Below are 17,801 nucleotides of genomic sequence, written 5' to 3'. Positions count from 1 at the left end.
AGGAATTCTGGTCAGAAATTACTATCTTATCCTGAATGGCATATGAGATGAAGGAGCACTTTTTCCATTTTCTGTTAATTGTTGCAAACATAGATTTATTCATTTAGGTGAGCACATTCAAAAGATGAGCACAGGCTTTGAAGGCAGCTCAACCCTTCTGCAGCATATACCTGGATACATCTGACCTGTAACTTAATCCCTCAGCCTCAGTTTATGTAAAGGAAAAGTGGAAATAATAACACCTAGAGATAGAAGTGCTTAGGTGGCTCAGTCAGTTGAGCATCTGACTCTTGATTTTGGCTAAGGTGATGATCCCAGGGTTGTGGGATTGAGTCCTGCATTGGGCTCTGTGCTGTGCATGGAGGCTGCTTAAGATTCTCTCTCTCTCTCTCTCTCTCTGCCCCTCTACCCCACTCACGTGCTCTCTCTTTCTCTAAAATAAAAATAAATAAATAACAAGTAGGGATAACACTTATAAGATGCACGACTTAGTGCTCAACAAATGGTTAATTATTATCTGCTTCTATAGAGGTCTGCATCTATATCCTATAGAACCCTGGTTTATAATCATTTTGGGGACACTGATCCTTTTGAGAATCTGATAAAAGCTGTGAAGTATGTCCCTTTTTCTTATCTTTGACCTCATCTTCAGCTAGTCAAACACATATCTAAATTTGCCTACATTTTCAGCCAGCCACAGACTGTCTAAAGCCATTGTCCAACTCCGTATCACCAATCCTTATATTATGTGAAGAACTGTTGAAGGGTTTCTCTGGGAAAGACAGACTCTCATGGGTAAGGTATATACACTTGTAGGGTTCTAGGTAATTCTATGAGGCAATCTTTCAGGTATATTTTTACTTTACTTCAACAACAACTATATTTGCATCATGTATGAGAGGTAGTGGGAAAGAAACATGAATCCAGAAGTACTTATCAGAAAGAAAAATACCACATTTTTTCAAAGACATATTTTCCTATTTGAAGTCGTGGCTAATAAAGTGTTCTTTACTTTGACCTAAACTGTAATTTTTCTTTTTTTTTTTAATTATTTGACTCTGGTTGGAGTCAAATTTCATATTTCAGCATGGATTTTCCTATGGGAACTGAGATGAAAAATTAGAGAAATCAACTTTGAATAATCCCCCTGTTCTTCAGCCCAGAATTTTCTTCTATGAAGTTCTAATGTGACTCACCATTCCCCAGTAAAACCTGGCGGGCACAGACATTTTAATTCGCCCTGGAACTCTGAGCAGTTGCCTCCGCTGTAGCAAGTGAGATTTGTCTTCTCATTCCCACAGACTGTTGAGGGTAATCTCGTGTGTCTAGAGAGATAAAAGTAACAGCCACAGCTGTTCATCTTGTTCATTTCATTCAAGAAAACTTTTTGGAAAAGTTCATATATGGAGTCAATGCCAAACTAATTAAGTACTCAGGCTGGCTGAGCTACAGATGCTTAATGGTGCTACATTATACCCAAATCTCTTTCTTTTAGTAAACAGCTCCTGCTGGAGGGTGCTAGAACAAGCATAGCTATATATCTTCCATTTCTACACAGTTTTCATTGGTGAGATAAGATCTGTGCTGTGGGGTGGCAATAAATTTAGGGGTGGGAAGAAACTTGCTCTAGCTTGTTTTGCTGCTGCTTTGCTAATAAATCAACACAGGCCAAAGGAAAACTGCATCTCTGTAAAGGCCAGGAAAGCCAGGACAGCGGTCTGGTACCCACGCATTCATGCGATTTCTCTGTAGGCTTTCAGAGCTGAACTCCTGTTGCCCTGCCAACACTTGCTGTTCCCTATATAATGATTCATAGCTTAGTGGAACGCAAGCCAAATCCATCTGGGAGGATTGTGTATGGCACTCAGTGGCAACTACATGCGAATGCAGAGTGTGGCTCTTTTGTATAACCACAAAGCTGTACCTGTTAAGGAATCCTTATGAAAGGCAGAACAAATTGTTAGAAACTAAGCAGAACTTGACTGCAAGGCACAAGATCCACGGGTGTGAAGGGATTGATTAAAAAGATTTTAAGGGTATTGTGCTGGTCCTTTGACCCACTGTGCATGGTATCTGATACATAATTAATGTTCAGGAGATATAAGATGAATTTAATTTTGTCGTGTTGTGTGTGCTGCAGCTAATATGGAGAAATTAGCCTGTATGACGGTAAGTGTGTCTCTTCCCATAAGAGCTAATCAATTCGACTTTAAAAAGAAAATATCATAAGGACTTTTCAAAAGAACCAAAAATGTCAACCAGCTTTGAAAGAGGTCAATTAGCAATGCAAATGTGAAGCTTTGTATACATCTTACGTTTAATAAACAAGGTTTGAATCTCATTAGAAGGTACTTTTGAGAACTTTAATCTTTGAGAACTTGACTTTGATAAATTAGGCAGGAAAAACGTACTGGAGAACTAGTTACTGGGGTATATATGTTTACTTTACTTATCCCAAGTCACTGTGGCAATACTATTAATTTTGATCCTGAATGTCTTTTGCTTTTAAGCAGGCAGTTTGCCTGTTGGCAAATGAGTCCTTGTTAACTCATGGGAAGTGACACATAACTGGAATGTCAACACTTAACACCTAATACGGTGCCTTGCCTTCACAGGTTCTGAACAACAATAAATGTTGTGGAGATAAATACATTTTCTTACAGGTACGGCTATGTGTTCTGTCTGCTAGGAGATTCATCCCATTAGGGTACCACCTCTGAGTTAGTGTAATGCCTACAGGCTGCCAACCCACTCCAGGTGTTCTTGCCAAAGTCTGGGAATGTATTACTTGTTATTAACAACCTTCTCACCTCCCCATAATGACTCAATTGTTTAGTGAATTTAAAAGCAGTATGAGTTAGAAAAACAATAATGAAGTCTACTTACGTGGAAATGTTGAAGCAATGTGACTTAGCTGGAAAATATTGATTCTTATTTCTATTTATGTAACATGAAATGGAGGTAGTTACTAGAATTAAAACACCGCTTTTGTAGTTTTAGAAAAAATTGTGAAATACGTCGAAATGGGCAAAAGATATTACTGAGTATTCTTTCAGTGGAGTGTTGGGCATTATATAAAGGACCCTCTAACTTTCTTTGATTTTATAGTCTATATGTTTTAGATTTTCTTTACTAAACTATTTTACAGCTCTGTAAGCTGCAGAAAATGACATTAGTACAAATGGATCTTGGTCATTGAAATGCAAATGAATTTGTCTGCAGTGCTACAATTTTCACAGTATAGAAAAGATAGTTTCAAATATTAATTGTATTGCCCTATAGGAGATTAAATAGTTTTGCATTTATTAGTAACTTCATTTTCTCCTCTCTATTTATATACATATTTATGTTTATGTGGATTATAATAATATATATAATTATTATATATGTAAATAATTAGGTTGTCATTTGACCCGGTTTTTATATCTTACTGGTTTTCCTTATTAATTAATGACTTAAAAACACGAAGACATGTTCATTTACATTTGAGAGTCATGATTTCACCTTCTCGAAATGATAATTTTGCATAGTCTTTTCAAGATCATACAAGGTTTTCCTGCCTGAAACAGCCAAGGGCATTGTTTCAGGGGTAGGAGTCCTGCTTCCTCAAATAATACTAAAACTGAACTTTTGGATTTATTGTAAAAAATTTTGCTCCTTGAGGCCTTAAGGCAGCCAAACTCTGAGGCTGCAGTTCATGAAACATATTCTAACAAAGAGGTCTGGTCAAAACACTACCATTCTTCCTCGTAGAACATCCCAGCGTGTGAGATCCTGTCTACATGACCAAATTGTGATGGAAAGGACTCATGTCACTCCTGCTCAGCACAGCCTACATATGCACAGCTGAGGAGAGAGCTTTCCAATTTGACGAGGAAAATGTAGAGCATAGCTCCGAAGGCCAAGCCTTATATGAACTTCATGCTCACCTGCAAAATTTTCCTGTGAAGTTTCCAAAACAACGGCAAGAATAGCCATTGGTGTCGCTGATGCAGGTGGCCCCATTTGCACACTGGTGACTCTGGCAATTGTCTATATCCATTTCACAGTTCACACCGGTGAATCCAGGCTCACACCTGCAGTGATAGGCTGCCACTCTGTCGGAGCAGTTGCCATGGATACAGGGGTTTGAAAAGCATTCATCGATGTTGAGTTCACAGCGTGTCCCTGACCATCCCAAGGGACATAAGCAGTGATAAGAGCTGTAGATGTCTTCACAACTTCCTCCATGCAAACAGGGGTTGGAGTTGCAGGCATTTAACTGCAAACAGCCAGTAACCACTGAATTTATAGAGATTTTGAGAAACTGCTCTTCTTGGGGTTTATTAGTGAAACCATGAACATTTTCAAAGTAAGAGAGATAAATGCCACTGATTTCTATTGTACTGAGACACCCTTTCAGGCCCTGTGTATTGCCAACAGCTCGGTCACCCACATAAATGTCTGTATCATCCTTCAGGAAGTTGAGGCTTCCAGTAGCAACTGCACTGATCACAAAAGGTGCTTGGTTATCCACTTCCATTTGCCACCTGGAGGCCTGGGCCAGTGGGTCTGTCATGGAAAGAGTCACTTGGTGCCATATGCCATCATTCACGGACTGCACACTTGTAAGACTCAACATATAAAAACTGTTGTCACTTTGCAATTGAAATAACAATCTGGAATCTTGAATGCTAATATTAAGAAATCCAGGCTCCTTCTCTGCGTGCAATATGACCACATTTGCATCCCTTGTTCTGAAACCAAATGTGATATTGGTGAGTTCTCTGGTAATATTCCCATTGCTCCTGAATAATATTTCACTGCTTTGTGCATTAAAAACAGCATTTGCAATACCTAAAGAGAGAAGGCAACACCAATCAGCAACTTTATAAAATCTGTCATGTTGGCTTCATTACCTTTATTAATATTAATGATCATCCTGTTACTACCATCATGTATTGATTGCTTGATATGTGCTAGGCACTGTGCTGGTTCTTTTTATATTATTTCTAATACAGAATTCTGGAGCAAAAGTTTATTATTATTATCATCATCATCATCATCACCCTCATTTTATAAAAGGAGATATTGAGACTCATAGAAGTTAAATAATCTTTTCATAGTCATGTGGCTAATAAATAATAAGACCAGGGGGCGCCTGGGTGGCTCAGTCGGTTAAGCGTCCGACTTCGGCTCAGGTCATGATCTCACGGTCCGTGAGTTCAAGCCCCACGTCGGGCTCTCTGCTGACAGCTCAGAGCCTGGAGCCTGTTTCAGATTCTGTGTCTCCCTCTCTCTCTGGCCCTCCCCTGTTCATGCTCTGTCTCTCTCTATCTCAAAAATAAATAAGTATTAAAAAAAAAAAAAAAAAAGAAAAGAAAATAAATAATAAGACCAGAATGCCAGAACTGGATGGTTTGATACCAAAACCCAAAACTACATTTCTTTTCCATCGAAAAGAGGCTACATGTTGAAACAATGTCTAAGAAAGGTGACAATGAGTGGGACCCAATGCACAACGAGAAGTGGACCTTGGATGGGGTGTTGGAAAAACCTACCCTTGTTCACTTGAGTAGAGAAAACCCAGTTCTCCACCTCCTGGGTGGTCTCCTTTCCTCTCACATGACCTCCACATTCACAGCACTTCTGACATCAGATGTGTGGGGCTTTCCCCCCACCAAGCGATTCTGTGCCTCATCATTTTCCCTCCCTTTTGGTTGTTTCCCAACAGCATGGAAATATACTGTAACTGCTCCAAACTTACAAAATAAAAAATTAGCAAGACCCAAAAGCACTACTCACCTCCCCCTCACCCCACTGTTTCTTTAATTCCCTATCCCTTTCCCAGCACATCTTCTCCAAATAGTTCTATATTCTCATTGTCTCCATTTTCTCATCTCCTGTTTTCTTTTTAGTTACATGCCACTTGGCTTTTGGTGCCAGTCACTTCACTGAAGCCACTCTTGTCAAAGTCACAATGACCTCTGGGTTACTCAATGTAGTGGTCAATTCTTGATTCTCACTTTCTGGCACTCTTTGGTAAAGATTGACCTTAAAAGGCTGTCTTTGCCTCAATTGTGGGGCACCACAGCCAACTGCCAACTTTTTTGATATAGACTATTCCTTTTGTTTGTTTGTTTGTTTGTTTGTTTGTTTGTTTATTGAGACAGAGAGAGAGGGAGAGAGAGAAACCTTGAGCGAAAAATGGGCCTCGATCTTGATCTCACAAATTGTGAGATTACCACCTGAAACGAAGTCTAGAGTTGGATGCTTAATCGACTGAGCCATCCAGGAACCCCAGATTTAGGCTATTCGAATTACTTCTCTGTGTGTCTGCTTCTATCATTCTGCAGATCAATAGAGCAATCACTCCTTAGCTCAAGACCTCCTTTGGTTACCATCGCATCTAGAAAGACATCTTAAATCCTAAACGTGGCCTGCAAGAGTGTCTGCGATCTGACTCTTGATTAACTATTCAATTCCATTTGCTAGAACCCTCTTCCTTATTCACATGCTACAGCCACAAAAACTTCTTGCCATTCTTTGAAGACATCAAACTTGTTCCCAAATCAGGCTTTTTACTTGCTGTTACATATACTTGGAGTATTCCTTCCCCAGATCTTCCCACACATGGCTTTTCCTCAACATATGTGTTCAAATTTCACCTCCTCTGGGAAGCTTTCCCTGACTGTCCACCTTAAAATAGTTCCTTCCCTGTAGTCACTCTGTTCCATTAACTCCTACTTTATTTTCTTCACAGCATTTATAACTATTTGAAATTATGTTGTTCATTTGCCTACTTGTTCTTTGACTGCCTTTCTTTCGGAACTAGAATATGAGCTTTTATGAGATCAGGGACTTTCTCTGTTTAGATTATCACTAAATCTCAATGCCTAGAACATCGCCAGATATGTAGTAGGTAAATTTTACCAAATAAATAATCTGTAAAAATAACTCCTTCATCCTCCATTCTATAAAGTGAGATAATGATTAGAAATGACTGCAGGAGAAAATTCAAGTGTTACCATTCAAGTGTACAATTCAAATGTATTATTTGGATTAAAATTTCACTTGGTTTTATAACTTTTGACTGTTGTGTTTTTCCCACCAACCAAGTTCGGGGTTGGGATTAGGGAGTAAAGGAGCAACAAGTGTCTTATTCCATGTTTTTAAATAAATATTAAAATAACAAATCTCATTAGCTCTCCAACTCCTACAGGACGAATACTGTCTACAATGCTAAAGAAATTCATTTTACTAACACTGTGGAACATACTGAAATCACTCCTCAGCTGGGTGAAATCACAATACACATAACAATATTTGCATTTCACGTTTTCTTTTTGGGAACTTTATCATAAGAACACACACCTGTATATAAGATGGGTTGTAAATTTTTAAGTCTTGGTTTTCTGATAGGATGCCCTACAGGCAAACTCAGGGTGATGCAGGAGCTATGCACTCCAGAGTATGTTATTCTATTAGGCCTAATCTTCTCAATATATCTTACTTGAAAGAAAATACAATAGGGTCATAAGATCACATAAAATTAAAATTACATAAAGTAGCAGAAGCATGTTCTAGGGTTCACACCTGTCAATTAGTAAAAACTCACCCCTCCTATTGATTTACATTTTCTTCCTTCATTAAGATAAGTCATGCTTTTAAAACATGTTGAGACTTTTTGGGAAATCAGAGGCAAACTTTCTACTCTTTCTGTAGTGGGCATGCAGTAGCAATGAAGATTCACTTCACTCCTTTCTGATGCAGCGTGTCCAAATCCTAAACTGCTTTACATCAAAACGAAGACAATATACACCACGGGTATGGTTCTTGGTCTGCACTATTTTTAGCAATCCTATTCTTTTTTCCCTGTGAAAATACTCCAAATGACTCAAACCCTTTTGTAGAACATAACTGGGTCCAAGACCTTTAATATTTCTATCAAACGATTAACAATAAAATTCATAATACATTATTTTAAATAAGCAGTTCAGAGATAGAACAATGGAAAGGTTGCATTTAAACTTTGGTGTCATGGGGCACCTGGGTGGCTCAGTCGGTTGAGCGTCCGACTTCGGTTCAGGTCATGATCTCACAGTTTGTGGGTTTGAGCCCCGCGTCGGGCTCTGTGCCAATAGCCTGGAGCCTGCTTCGGATTCTGTGTCTCCCTGTCTCTCTGCCCCTCCCCTGCTCATGCTCTGTCTCTGTCTCAAAAATAAATAAAACATTAAAAAAAATTAAAAAGAAATAAATAAACTTTGGTGTCATATTAGAAACCAAATAGCATTCTTTATGCCAACTCATCATACTTTATATAGCATATATATCTGCCTTACTATACCATAATTCAGTTATGTATATTTAAAATATGAAACATGTAACTATATTTATTCTAGAAAACTTTCCCAAGTATATACATATAGTATAACACATTTCACATATTCTTTAAATATGTCTTGACAATACAGAAACAGGGGTGCCTGGGTGGCTCAGTTGGCTGAGCGTTGGGCTCTTGACTTTGGCTCAGGTCGTGATCCCATGGTTGTGGGATAAACCCCGTGTTGGGACTAAAGGTTCTCTCTCTCCCTCTGCTCCTCTCCCCTGCTCATGCTCTCTCTCTCTAAAATAAAAAATGATAAAAAAAGAAAGAAAGAAAATACAGAAACAGAAAAGTAAACATATTCTCTTTTCCTCAGTCGCTGCAGCTCAGTCTAAACAGACTGTTGTTGAAATAAATTTGAGGTCAAACTATTCTCTGGTTCCATTCCATTATTTTAGTGCAATGTTTTCCAAGGTGATATATATCACTTAAAGTCTGGAGCATTTAAGTGAAATACTGAGTCCACTTGAAGAAAAATAATGTCCTTTTATTCATTTAGCAAATGCTTATTGACAACATCCTATATGTTTGGCACTCTTCTAAGTGCTGAGAATAATGTGAGAAGCCAGATAGGAAATTTCCTTCCCTTTTGAAATGTATATTCCAGTGAGGAAAGGGATGATGAACAAGTAAACAAGTACATATACAACAGAACATGAAAGAATCATAAGAGATATGAAGAAAAATAAAGCCAGATAGGAGGACATTTGGGTTGGAACCTGACTAAAATGATGAAGACCACCTGCCCAAGCTGAGTTGAGCAAGTTCAAGACACAGGTGGGGTGTGATGGCCCCTGATGGAATGGGGTAGAAGAATAAACGGGGTAAGACATCAGAGGCAGATTGAGGACAACTCTTTCAAGAGTTTATCATGTTATAAAAGGAAGCAAAAAATGGGATGGTAGCTGGTGGCGATGGAGGGTGGCCAAGGGAAATTTGTTGTAATGAGGAAATTTGGCAGTGTGTTTATACGCTGACAGAGATGTTAATGGTGCTGAAGAGCAAGGGAAAAATTCCAGAAGCAAAATCTTCAGATAAAGGGAAGAGACTAGAATTCAGTGCAAACACGAAGATTTGCTGTTATTGATTAGACCGCATTATTTGAAGCAGGAAAGGAGAGAAAATATAAATAATAGTGTGGTGAGTATGTAGAAATGTCAAAATCGTGAATATAGTATTCAAATTCGCTAACATTTGGAAAACCATGGTCTTTAGCACTGAAGGTGGTCAAGAAAACATTTCAGATTGAGGAAAATACTCAGAAAACAACAGAATGCCTAATGCGTTTCATTGTTTACACTTCAGGTTAAAAATCATCACATACACACACACACACAAATTTTTAGAAGTTTTATCCCCATTTTACAGAGAAAGCTTTAGATTATGGAGATCGGGTCAACTGCCTGAGGCCTCATAGTTAACAAAAGTCCGTGAGCTTGCACTAGGACTTTATTCTGTATTCCCAATAAGGAAAGGAGAGCCAAATATTACTTGGTTAATTTCTTCAGAAATTAGCTTTAAATCATCAAGTACCTAGGTTTGGTGTTGCTCTGACCTCCATTTACTCCCCACCCCTCCCCTCCCTGCCCTCAGGGGCAGGATGGGGCATGAAGCCAATCTGGATATTATTATTATATTAGGTTTATTGTACTACTCAAGTCAGGGAGAAAGAGCCACAGGTTTCTTTGAGAAGCAGGTTCTGTATTCTTTTCCTGGGTTGCCTCGTGGAAGTGAAATACCCAATTGGATGGATGATAACTTTAAGCTCTACCTACATTCAAATCCTCGAGGCACCAACTGGCACTGGGCTTTGGGAGGACACGGGCTGAGCTGACACCACTGAACTTCCTCGCAGGCTTTCCCAGCTGTGTTCGCAGGGCAGGAACAGGAGAAGTCATCCCACAGGGAATAGCAAACACCTCCATTGTGACAGGGGTTGGACTGAGGAGACAAGAAATCAAAGGTATAAAAAGCTCTGGCAGCTAAATATGGAATCGGTAAAGGCAAGACCCCATGGCTGTTATTTTTACATCTTTACATCATGAATTTTTTATATTCATTGGGTTATCAAATGGAATAAAACTTACTGCTACCATTGCCAACTCTTTTCTGAAAGAGAAACGGGGAGAGAAACAAACAGAAGGAGATGAAATGAGAACTAGAAACGACATGGCACTGGTTTTCTACAACACAAAGAGGATTTTAAAAGGTATAATAACATTCTATGGAATTTCCAAATTACCAGGCATTTTCAATCACACCAATTACCATTTGAGGTAGAGGTTATTACTTCTCTTTTTAATAATGAGGAAAACACCTTCTTGTTACTCAAGATTTTAGTAAGAAGTGAAACTTGGTACCTAGATCCTCTGGGTCCAGATACAGTGACCTCTTCAGTTGCCCTGCCTCTCAATCAAAAACATACTATTATTATTTGAGTTCTTAAACGATTTCTCATAAAATACTCAAAGTTGAAGTATTTAAGAGAGAATTTCTAAGAGCTGAGACTATATTTATCCCATTCCCACTATTAAGATGTGATTTCGGCTAGTTACATAGGCTATCTAAACTTCAGTTTCCTTATCTGTAAATAACATAAATGGGGCTAACACAGCAGTCCTTCCACAGAATTGAATGGGTTCATCTATGTAAAATAGTACCTGGCATTTTGGAAGTGCTCGTCTAGTAATGTTAAGATGATTCATTTTTTTACATTTAGAAGTAAGCCCAGTGCATGGCAATAGTCAAGCTCAATAAATGTTCAACAGATATAAATGTGTTTCCTTCTCTTTCTTTGAAAGGTCATGTAGAGCTGACAAGTTCATATATTTAAATAGCTTTTGGAAGAGCATACAAAATACAAAGGAAGTAAAACATAGGTTCTGGGAAAATAGATTTCAGAGAATTTCAAATCCAGCTACCAGAAGGAAACTACCTACCACTCAGGGTTTTTGTTGTTGTTGCTGTTGACTTAATAGTAGTTCCAAACAATGGTTGTTGGGCATTTAATATAAAGTTAATGATCTCTTCCACAATGAGTTAATCCAGTTAAACTTCTGGGATGTCATTAAGAGTTTGGGAATTAAAATACTGTTATCCTTAGGTAGTTTGGTTGTTGTGGTAGTAGAAGCACGTGTCTAGAGTTATCTTGGATGATTAAATAGACCATGATGCCAACAAGGTCAAGGTGATTTTTTTTAATGGCTCAACATAAATCCCCCAGTCTTGCTGAAAAAATATTTATGAAGTTTTATTCTGTGGGTGGTGAGTCAGTAACATTATCTTCACATGCAAAGAATGGTTATAATAAATTATTTAATGAAACAATTTAGCACACAATATAGACATAGTTGGTTTGAATAATCCTACCTTGCACATGTTGTCTCCAGGACAGCCTTGGGTCACATTGACAAGAACTGGATTGTGGGATGCATTGTTTGTTGAATTTGGGAAGAATTCAAGATTTTGGTTGTTTAATCTTATATCTTGGATACAGCCTTTGAAGAAACCACCTTTAGCTTCAGTCTCTTGTATGTCAGGCAGGCCACCAATGTAGATGACATCTCCTTTTTGGATTTTCCATGTAGGGGCAGAAATAAATCCTAGGTTTTGTGAAGACTGGTAGAGTTCAATTTTATTTGGCTTGATTTTCAAAGATATCAAGTGGGCATTTCCATCACTAAGAACAAATGTCACTACTAATTTGGAAGAACCTGGATGTAGCATTGCTAGTCTGCCATGCTCTAGCCAAACACGGATGTATTGAGAAGTCCTGTTTTCCAAAGCTAGAAGTAAGCCCGATGGTCGATGTGTTCGAACAAACATGGAGATGGTGAAGTTGTCTCCATAACTCTTGTCAAGATTAAAAACAGCATATCCAGTGGAATCATCCTGGCCAAATCTGCCTGCTACATACTCTTCAGTGTCAACATAGAGGAGGAGAAACAAAGAAGAAACATTTTAAGACTCACAAGTAAGAAGGGCCAGAAGATGAAAATACACACACACAAACACATACACATTTTTTACAATTTGACCCCTTTTCTGGAAACTTCCAAGTTTACTGAAATTTACTCAGTTTACCGAGTTTTCTAAAAACAACTACATTTTGCTTTGGAGTTTATAGCCAAGGCCCACTGATTACAGAAGAGAAAGATCTCTGTGCCAATAAACTTAAGAACCTCTCCTTTACTGCCTTAAAATGCTGGGGCTTAATGGTAGAATTTCAGATACTACTATCTCCCAACTTGGTGGAAGAAATTCGGAGAAAATGAGCTCTTCCTGTAACATCTCTAAGCAGACTGTTCAGGAGGCTATCATCTTTGCTATTTGAGGACATACTGAAGCAAATGTCATTAAATCGAATCAATCTTTCTAAAGAAAGAAATCAAGAATTAGATTCACAAATCCTCTTTGGGGATCATACTCCAAATAATAATAAAAGGCAAAGGAGTTGAACAGAGAAGTCTTCCTTCTATGGTCCTGGTTGGGAGAGGCATGGGAGATAGAAAAGTAGGGGGCAAAGCTGAGCACTGAACTCACCAAGAATTTCATGTGGTCAAAGAAGTTAGTAATGCACGAATGTGTCAATATTACTGGTGTACATCAAATGAAGCAAACTCTTGAGATGTATAAAAATGAACGCTTACCTTCCAAAATATTGATATTTAGGCACTAAAGTCCCTGTCTTCTTAAAGCCTAGTTGGCAGTTGCAGACCAGACACAGATAAAGAAACAAACTATATGGTATGTCAGGTAAATAAATAAATATAAATCAGGTAAGGACAGGGAATAGGGAGTGCTGGGGGTAGGAGCAGAATTGGAATTTTTTAATAGAGTAGTCAGAGAAGTACTCTTTTAGAAGATAACATTTGAACAAAACCTCCAAGAATGTAGAGATATTTTTGCAGAAATTCAAGAGAGAATTAATGGTGGCTTGGGACAGTGGTAATGGTGAAGGTGATGAGAAGTAGTCGGATTTTGGAAATATTTTGAAGGTAGAATCAACCTGATTTTCTAAGGTAAGTTCATCTCCAAGGTTTTTTTGCCTAACCAACTAGAAGCATTAAATTTCCATTCGCTCAATGAAAACAGGAGGAGGGCACCTGTATGGCTTAGTTGAGTGGCCAACTCTTGATTTCGGCTCAGGTCATGATCCCAGGGTCGTGGGACTGAGCCCTGCATCAGACTCTGCGTGGAGCATGGAGCCTGCTTAACTTTCTCTCTGTCTTTCTCTCTCCCTCTGCCCCTCTCCCCAGCTCATGCTCTCTCTTTCTCAAATAATTTTTTTTTAAAAAAAAGGAAAAAATAAAACAGGAGGAACATATCTGGGAGGAGAGTGGGAGTCTATATTAAATTTGAGATGTCCTATTGATATCCAGGTGAAAATGTCTACTAAGCAGTTAGATATAGAGGTGCAAGGGAGACATTCTGGGGTAACTATAATAATTTTTGGATTTGTCAGTGTAATTAATGCTATTTTAAGCCACAGGACTAGATGAGATCACCAAGAAACAGTAAGAAACAACTTGGGGCAGTTTCTGGCAAGATGGAGTAAATGAGTTCTTCATTCCTAAACGTGTAAGCAGGAGTTAGACCACTACCCTTGGCAGACACAAAAATTTTAAATACAGTCACTGAATAAAGTCCCTTCTATATCTAAGAAATTGTAATTCTAACAGGAGAAGATATTCAAAGTCCAGATGTATGGCTGAAGACACAACATATGTACATTGCCTCTACAAATCAAATATTCTGTAGAAGGCAAGAGGCCTTCGTTCCGAACAATATCTTGGAAGCTCCATGTTCTTATACACAGCCAGCACAAGATATGCTGAGGCAACCTTCTAGACAGTTCTGAGAACTAAGCTTTGAGAAACGTTTTCCAGAACTTCCCTTAGTGAGACATTTAATTATTTTTAAAAGATCAATATGAAAATATTGGAAATCTCCATGTCATTCATGTTTAGTCAGCCGATTAAATCTATCCATTTCTGCTTGTTCATTGCAATGTGTACCATGATTGGGAAACATGGAAACAAGATCACAAACTGAATGAAGTTTGCCTTTGTAATTTTTAGTACCTCTCTTCCCTCTTGTACATATATGCACGATGATAGAAAGACTCCATGTTCTCATTACAGCTTGTAAGCCTCTTTTGTAACAAGAATAAGCTCCCCAGCAAATATCACAGATAACAGCAAATACAGAATATTTTAGTTTTATGACTGAGGTGATATGAAAAATATAACTTTTCTTAAACTTATACCAAGAATCTTCAGAAAGAGAAGATTTTACAGAATTCCCTCCTTACGAAGACAATTTTTGAAGCCAAGCATTTTCATGAGGGTTAAACAGTTTCAAATAATGTAGGGGAATCAGGAAGCTGGGGGAGGTGGGGCAGGTAACCAATTCAGAAATTTGGTTCAAAAACATCATAACTTTCCAAGTTGGAAAAAATAAAATAAAGAAAACCAGAACCCACTGGCTTGGCATCCCTTGAAACTATTTACCAGGACAGTTAGCATCACCATGGTCAGTAGTAACCTCATGGGTCGCTGCGTTTGGAAGCCAGTCAAAACGAGTCAGCATCTGTTTGTTATTTTGTATATGTAGTAAAAATATTGCCTTGGGTCAATTAATTTTTTCTTCAAAAAGTGAACATTGCCTCAGCATAATATCTCCTTTTCTCCTCAAAAAAAATCACAAAACAACTTGCCATTCTACTTAAAATATTACATCGAGCTAGTAGATGCCATACCTCATTGTCAAACAGGTCCATGATTTGTAATGCATATTGTGGTTAGGGGGGAGACCCATGAATAGTTTCTAATAACTCTTAGCCATTCATACATGGAATAGGGTAGAGGCTAAGACTGGTTTTAATTTTACTTCATATAAAGCAGAGAAGACTATTTACCAGATGTTGTCCTATTTCAAGCTGCTCTACAATCTTAGGGTAAATTACAGCTAAACTTCAAAGCAGTCTGTTGCAATTACCTCTCAGACATTTTCAAGGCATGATAATAATAAGAAAAAGAAACAGGTATGTATTGATCACTATCAACAGCAGTCTTTGGAACGATGTTGGAAGTTAAGGCGCTTGAAATAATTTCAAGGTGTGATTTGGTAGAAAATTTAGATCAATTAGTGTATGGTCTCTCTAAAATTTCACTGTTGTTACCATCTACATCCACATTTTTTCCCCTTAGGATGCCTAGGCAGAATACCAGTTTTCTCCAATGCAGCCCTGGAAAATACACCTCTGAAAAAAACTGGTGGTCTATAAAAATGCTAAGTGGTAGCATTGTTTTGGAGCAAGTTGAATCGAACAGAAAGGATAGTAAGGGAGTAAATATTTCCTAAGAGTCCACTATGCACAAGACATTGACTAGTTCCATGTCTAATGGTTTTTTTCCCCCAAAAAGATTATTTCTCTTTCAAATAGGTTTATAATAAATTTCTGACATGTAGCAAATGGTAAAATTGTAATAGCACTTTGTAAACTCATCAAGATGAAAACCCATTTAGATAGGAGCTCTCAGCTTATTTTTTTTTACTTCTCTGCATGAGTGCCCTGGCATCTAAAGAATTCACTCAACATTAATTAATGCACATTACTAGCCTCTTCTTTTTTTTCATCAGTAGGCAACCAGAAGCAGAAGGACTGAGGGGTCATTATGTTTCCTAACAGGAGAAGCAGGCTGGGTATTTTTGTTACTGCTCTGCTCTCAGGCATAGCATTCCTGGGTGCCCAGCCATCTCTCACCTCTCAGGCAATTCAGGCCTTTGTAGGGCCGGTAGCAATCACATTGGTAATTAAGCCACAAGTTGATGCAGCGTCCTCTATTTTGACAAGGTTGTCTTTCACACCAATCCTTTCTCACGCAGCCTGCCTTGACATTTAATGATGAGCCAGATGAAATGTTCCCTGGAGTAATACGATTTGAATCAATTTTAATGTCTTGGAGACAGCCTACAAATGAAGGTGTGGATGGTATATTATAGATGTTAAGCAGAGCAAGGCCATTGCTGCTCGTTTCCACCGGTAAACCACCCAAAAAGGAGTTTTGAAAAGCACATGTTGATTGATCGTTTTCAAATGGAGAAGGAGCTTTACTGATGCACTTCTCCTTACAAGAGTTGTCAAGTAAAGTAAGGGTCACAGCCTCTGCAAACATCACCTCCACTGAGTGCCATTCTCCATCACTGGTGTTATGGGAAATGTACAAGAGCACCTTTGACTGATTATTGGCTTGAATTGACAAGTGAACGTAGCCACTTAGCAACTCCAGCATTATAAACATGTCCCCGTTGCCTCGGAAAAGTAGAAGTGCCATTGGCTGAACAGTCTGAAACTTGAGGGCTATGTTACAAACGAAGCCCTTGGCTGTAACTGGGCCACTTGTGATCCACAGGAAGCCATTGCCCTCAAAAGAAAGTGTGGTGACAATTTCACACAGCGATCCAGTAAAGCCAGAAGGACATAGGCAGCTGAATCCATGCTGGCCATTTTGGAAGTGAGGGATACATATTCCATTATTTAGACATTGGTGATGGGTACAGCCCAGGAAAAGATCAGAACAGTTCCTTCCTCCGTAAAATGTTCCCGACTGGTTATCAAATGGGCAATGGCAAGTATAATCGCCAGGCAAATTCTCACAAGTACCACCATTTTGGCAAGGGTTTGAAGAGCATTCATCAATGTCTTCTTCACAGTGGATTCCTGTTAAATAACAAAGAATACGTTGAAATTCCATATATTCAGATCAGAAATAGAAGTTTCACATAATGTTCATGTATAATCTCTGGAAGTGGAGAGCTAGTTTAGGCTTTTGACGTTAATGGAGTAAAATGTGAATAGTTATCGAGGAAGCTAAAACTGATTATATCGTTCTGTGTACATTGTGCAGAGAAGTGCAGTCATGGGAGACCTTGAATTCTTCCTCCAGAAATAAGTTATTTGCCAAGTATAGTGGTTGACTCAAACCATTATTGCCAGACATTTTTGTGGAACTCAGTATCATAAAAATGATAAAAGAGGAAAAGGTTGTTCTTGGCAGTGATGCTTGGTTCATACTATTTATTTGGGGACTCTATTCTCTGATATTGTTTATCCTGTCCTAGGCTGCTGATTTTACTCTATTGTACTTGAAATTGGTGATTTTGCCTTTTATCTTGTTTTTACCTCTTCATAATCCCTAAAACCAAAGTTTGCCAGATATATAGAAAGTCTACACAACTCTCACCATGGATAGTTTCTAAGGTGAACAGAAGACCCTGTTTCCTCCTTTCCATAAGTCTAGTATAAACCACGAAATACTTCCCATAACACTCTTATAGTTTTAACTTCACTTTCTTTTACTTTTTTCTGATTCCAAGTCAAAGAAAGATAATTAGAGAATTCTTAAAATTCATGTAATCAAAGTAACAAGAA

At 38.4% G+C, this 17,801-nt stretch overlaps 1 protein-coding gene across 4 annotated transcripts in view; it reads right to left on the bottom strand.

The window, feature by feature from the left end:
- The window catches only part of CRB1 (crumbs cell polarity complex component 1), a 208,654-nt gene that overhangs the window by 37,923 nt on the left and 152,930 nt on the right, over positions 1-17,801 (bottom strand). For all 4 annotated transcript variants that reach the window (XM_058700132.1, XM_058700134.1, XM_058700133.1 and 1 more), the window contains 5 exons: positions 16,134-17,090; positions 11,735-12,282; positions 10,141-10,306; positions 3,930-4,836; positions 1,197-1,325 (listed from right to left, as the gene is read on the bottom strand). In XM_058700132.1, the coding sequence (XP_058556115.1) occupies positions 1,197-1,325; positions 3,930-4,836; positions 10,141-10,306; positions 11,735-12,282; positions 16,134-17,090 (2,707 nt within the window). The remainder of the gene's footprint in view (positions 1-1,196; positions 1,326-3,929; positions 4,837-10,140; positions 10,307-11,734; positions 12,283-16,133; positions 17,091-17,801) is intronic.

Source organism: Neofelis nebulosa, chromosome 15 (assembly GCF_028018385.1).
Source record: "Neofelis nebulosa isolate mNeoNeb1 chromosome 15, mNeoNeb1.pri, whole genome shotgun sequence".
NCBI lineage: Eukaryota > Metazoa > Chordata > Mammalia > Carnivora > Felidae > Neofelis > Neofelis nebulosa.
The sequence above is the reverse complement of the archived record's forward strand: the minus strand, read 5'-3'. Positions and strand labels throughout refer to the sequence as shown.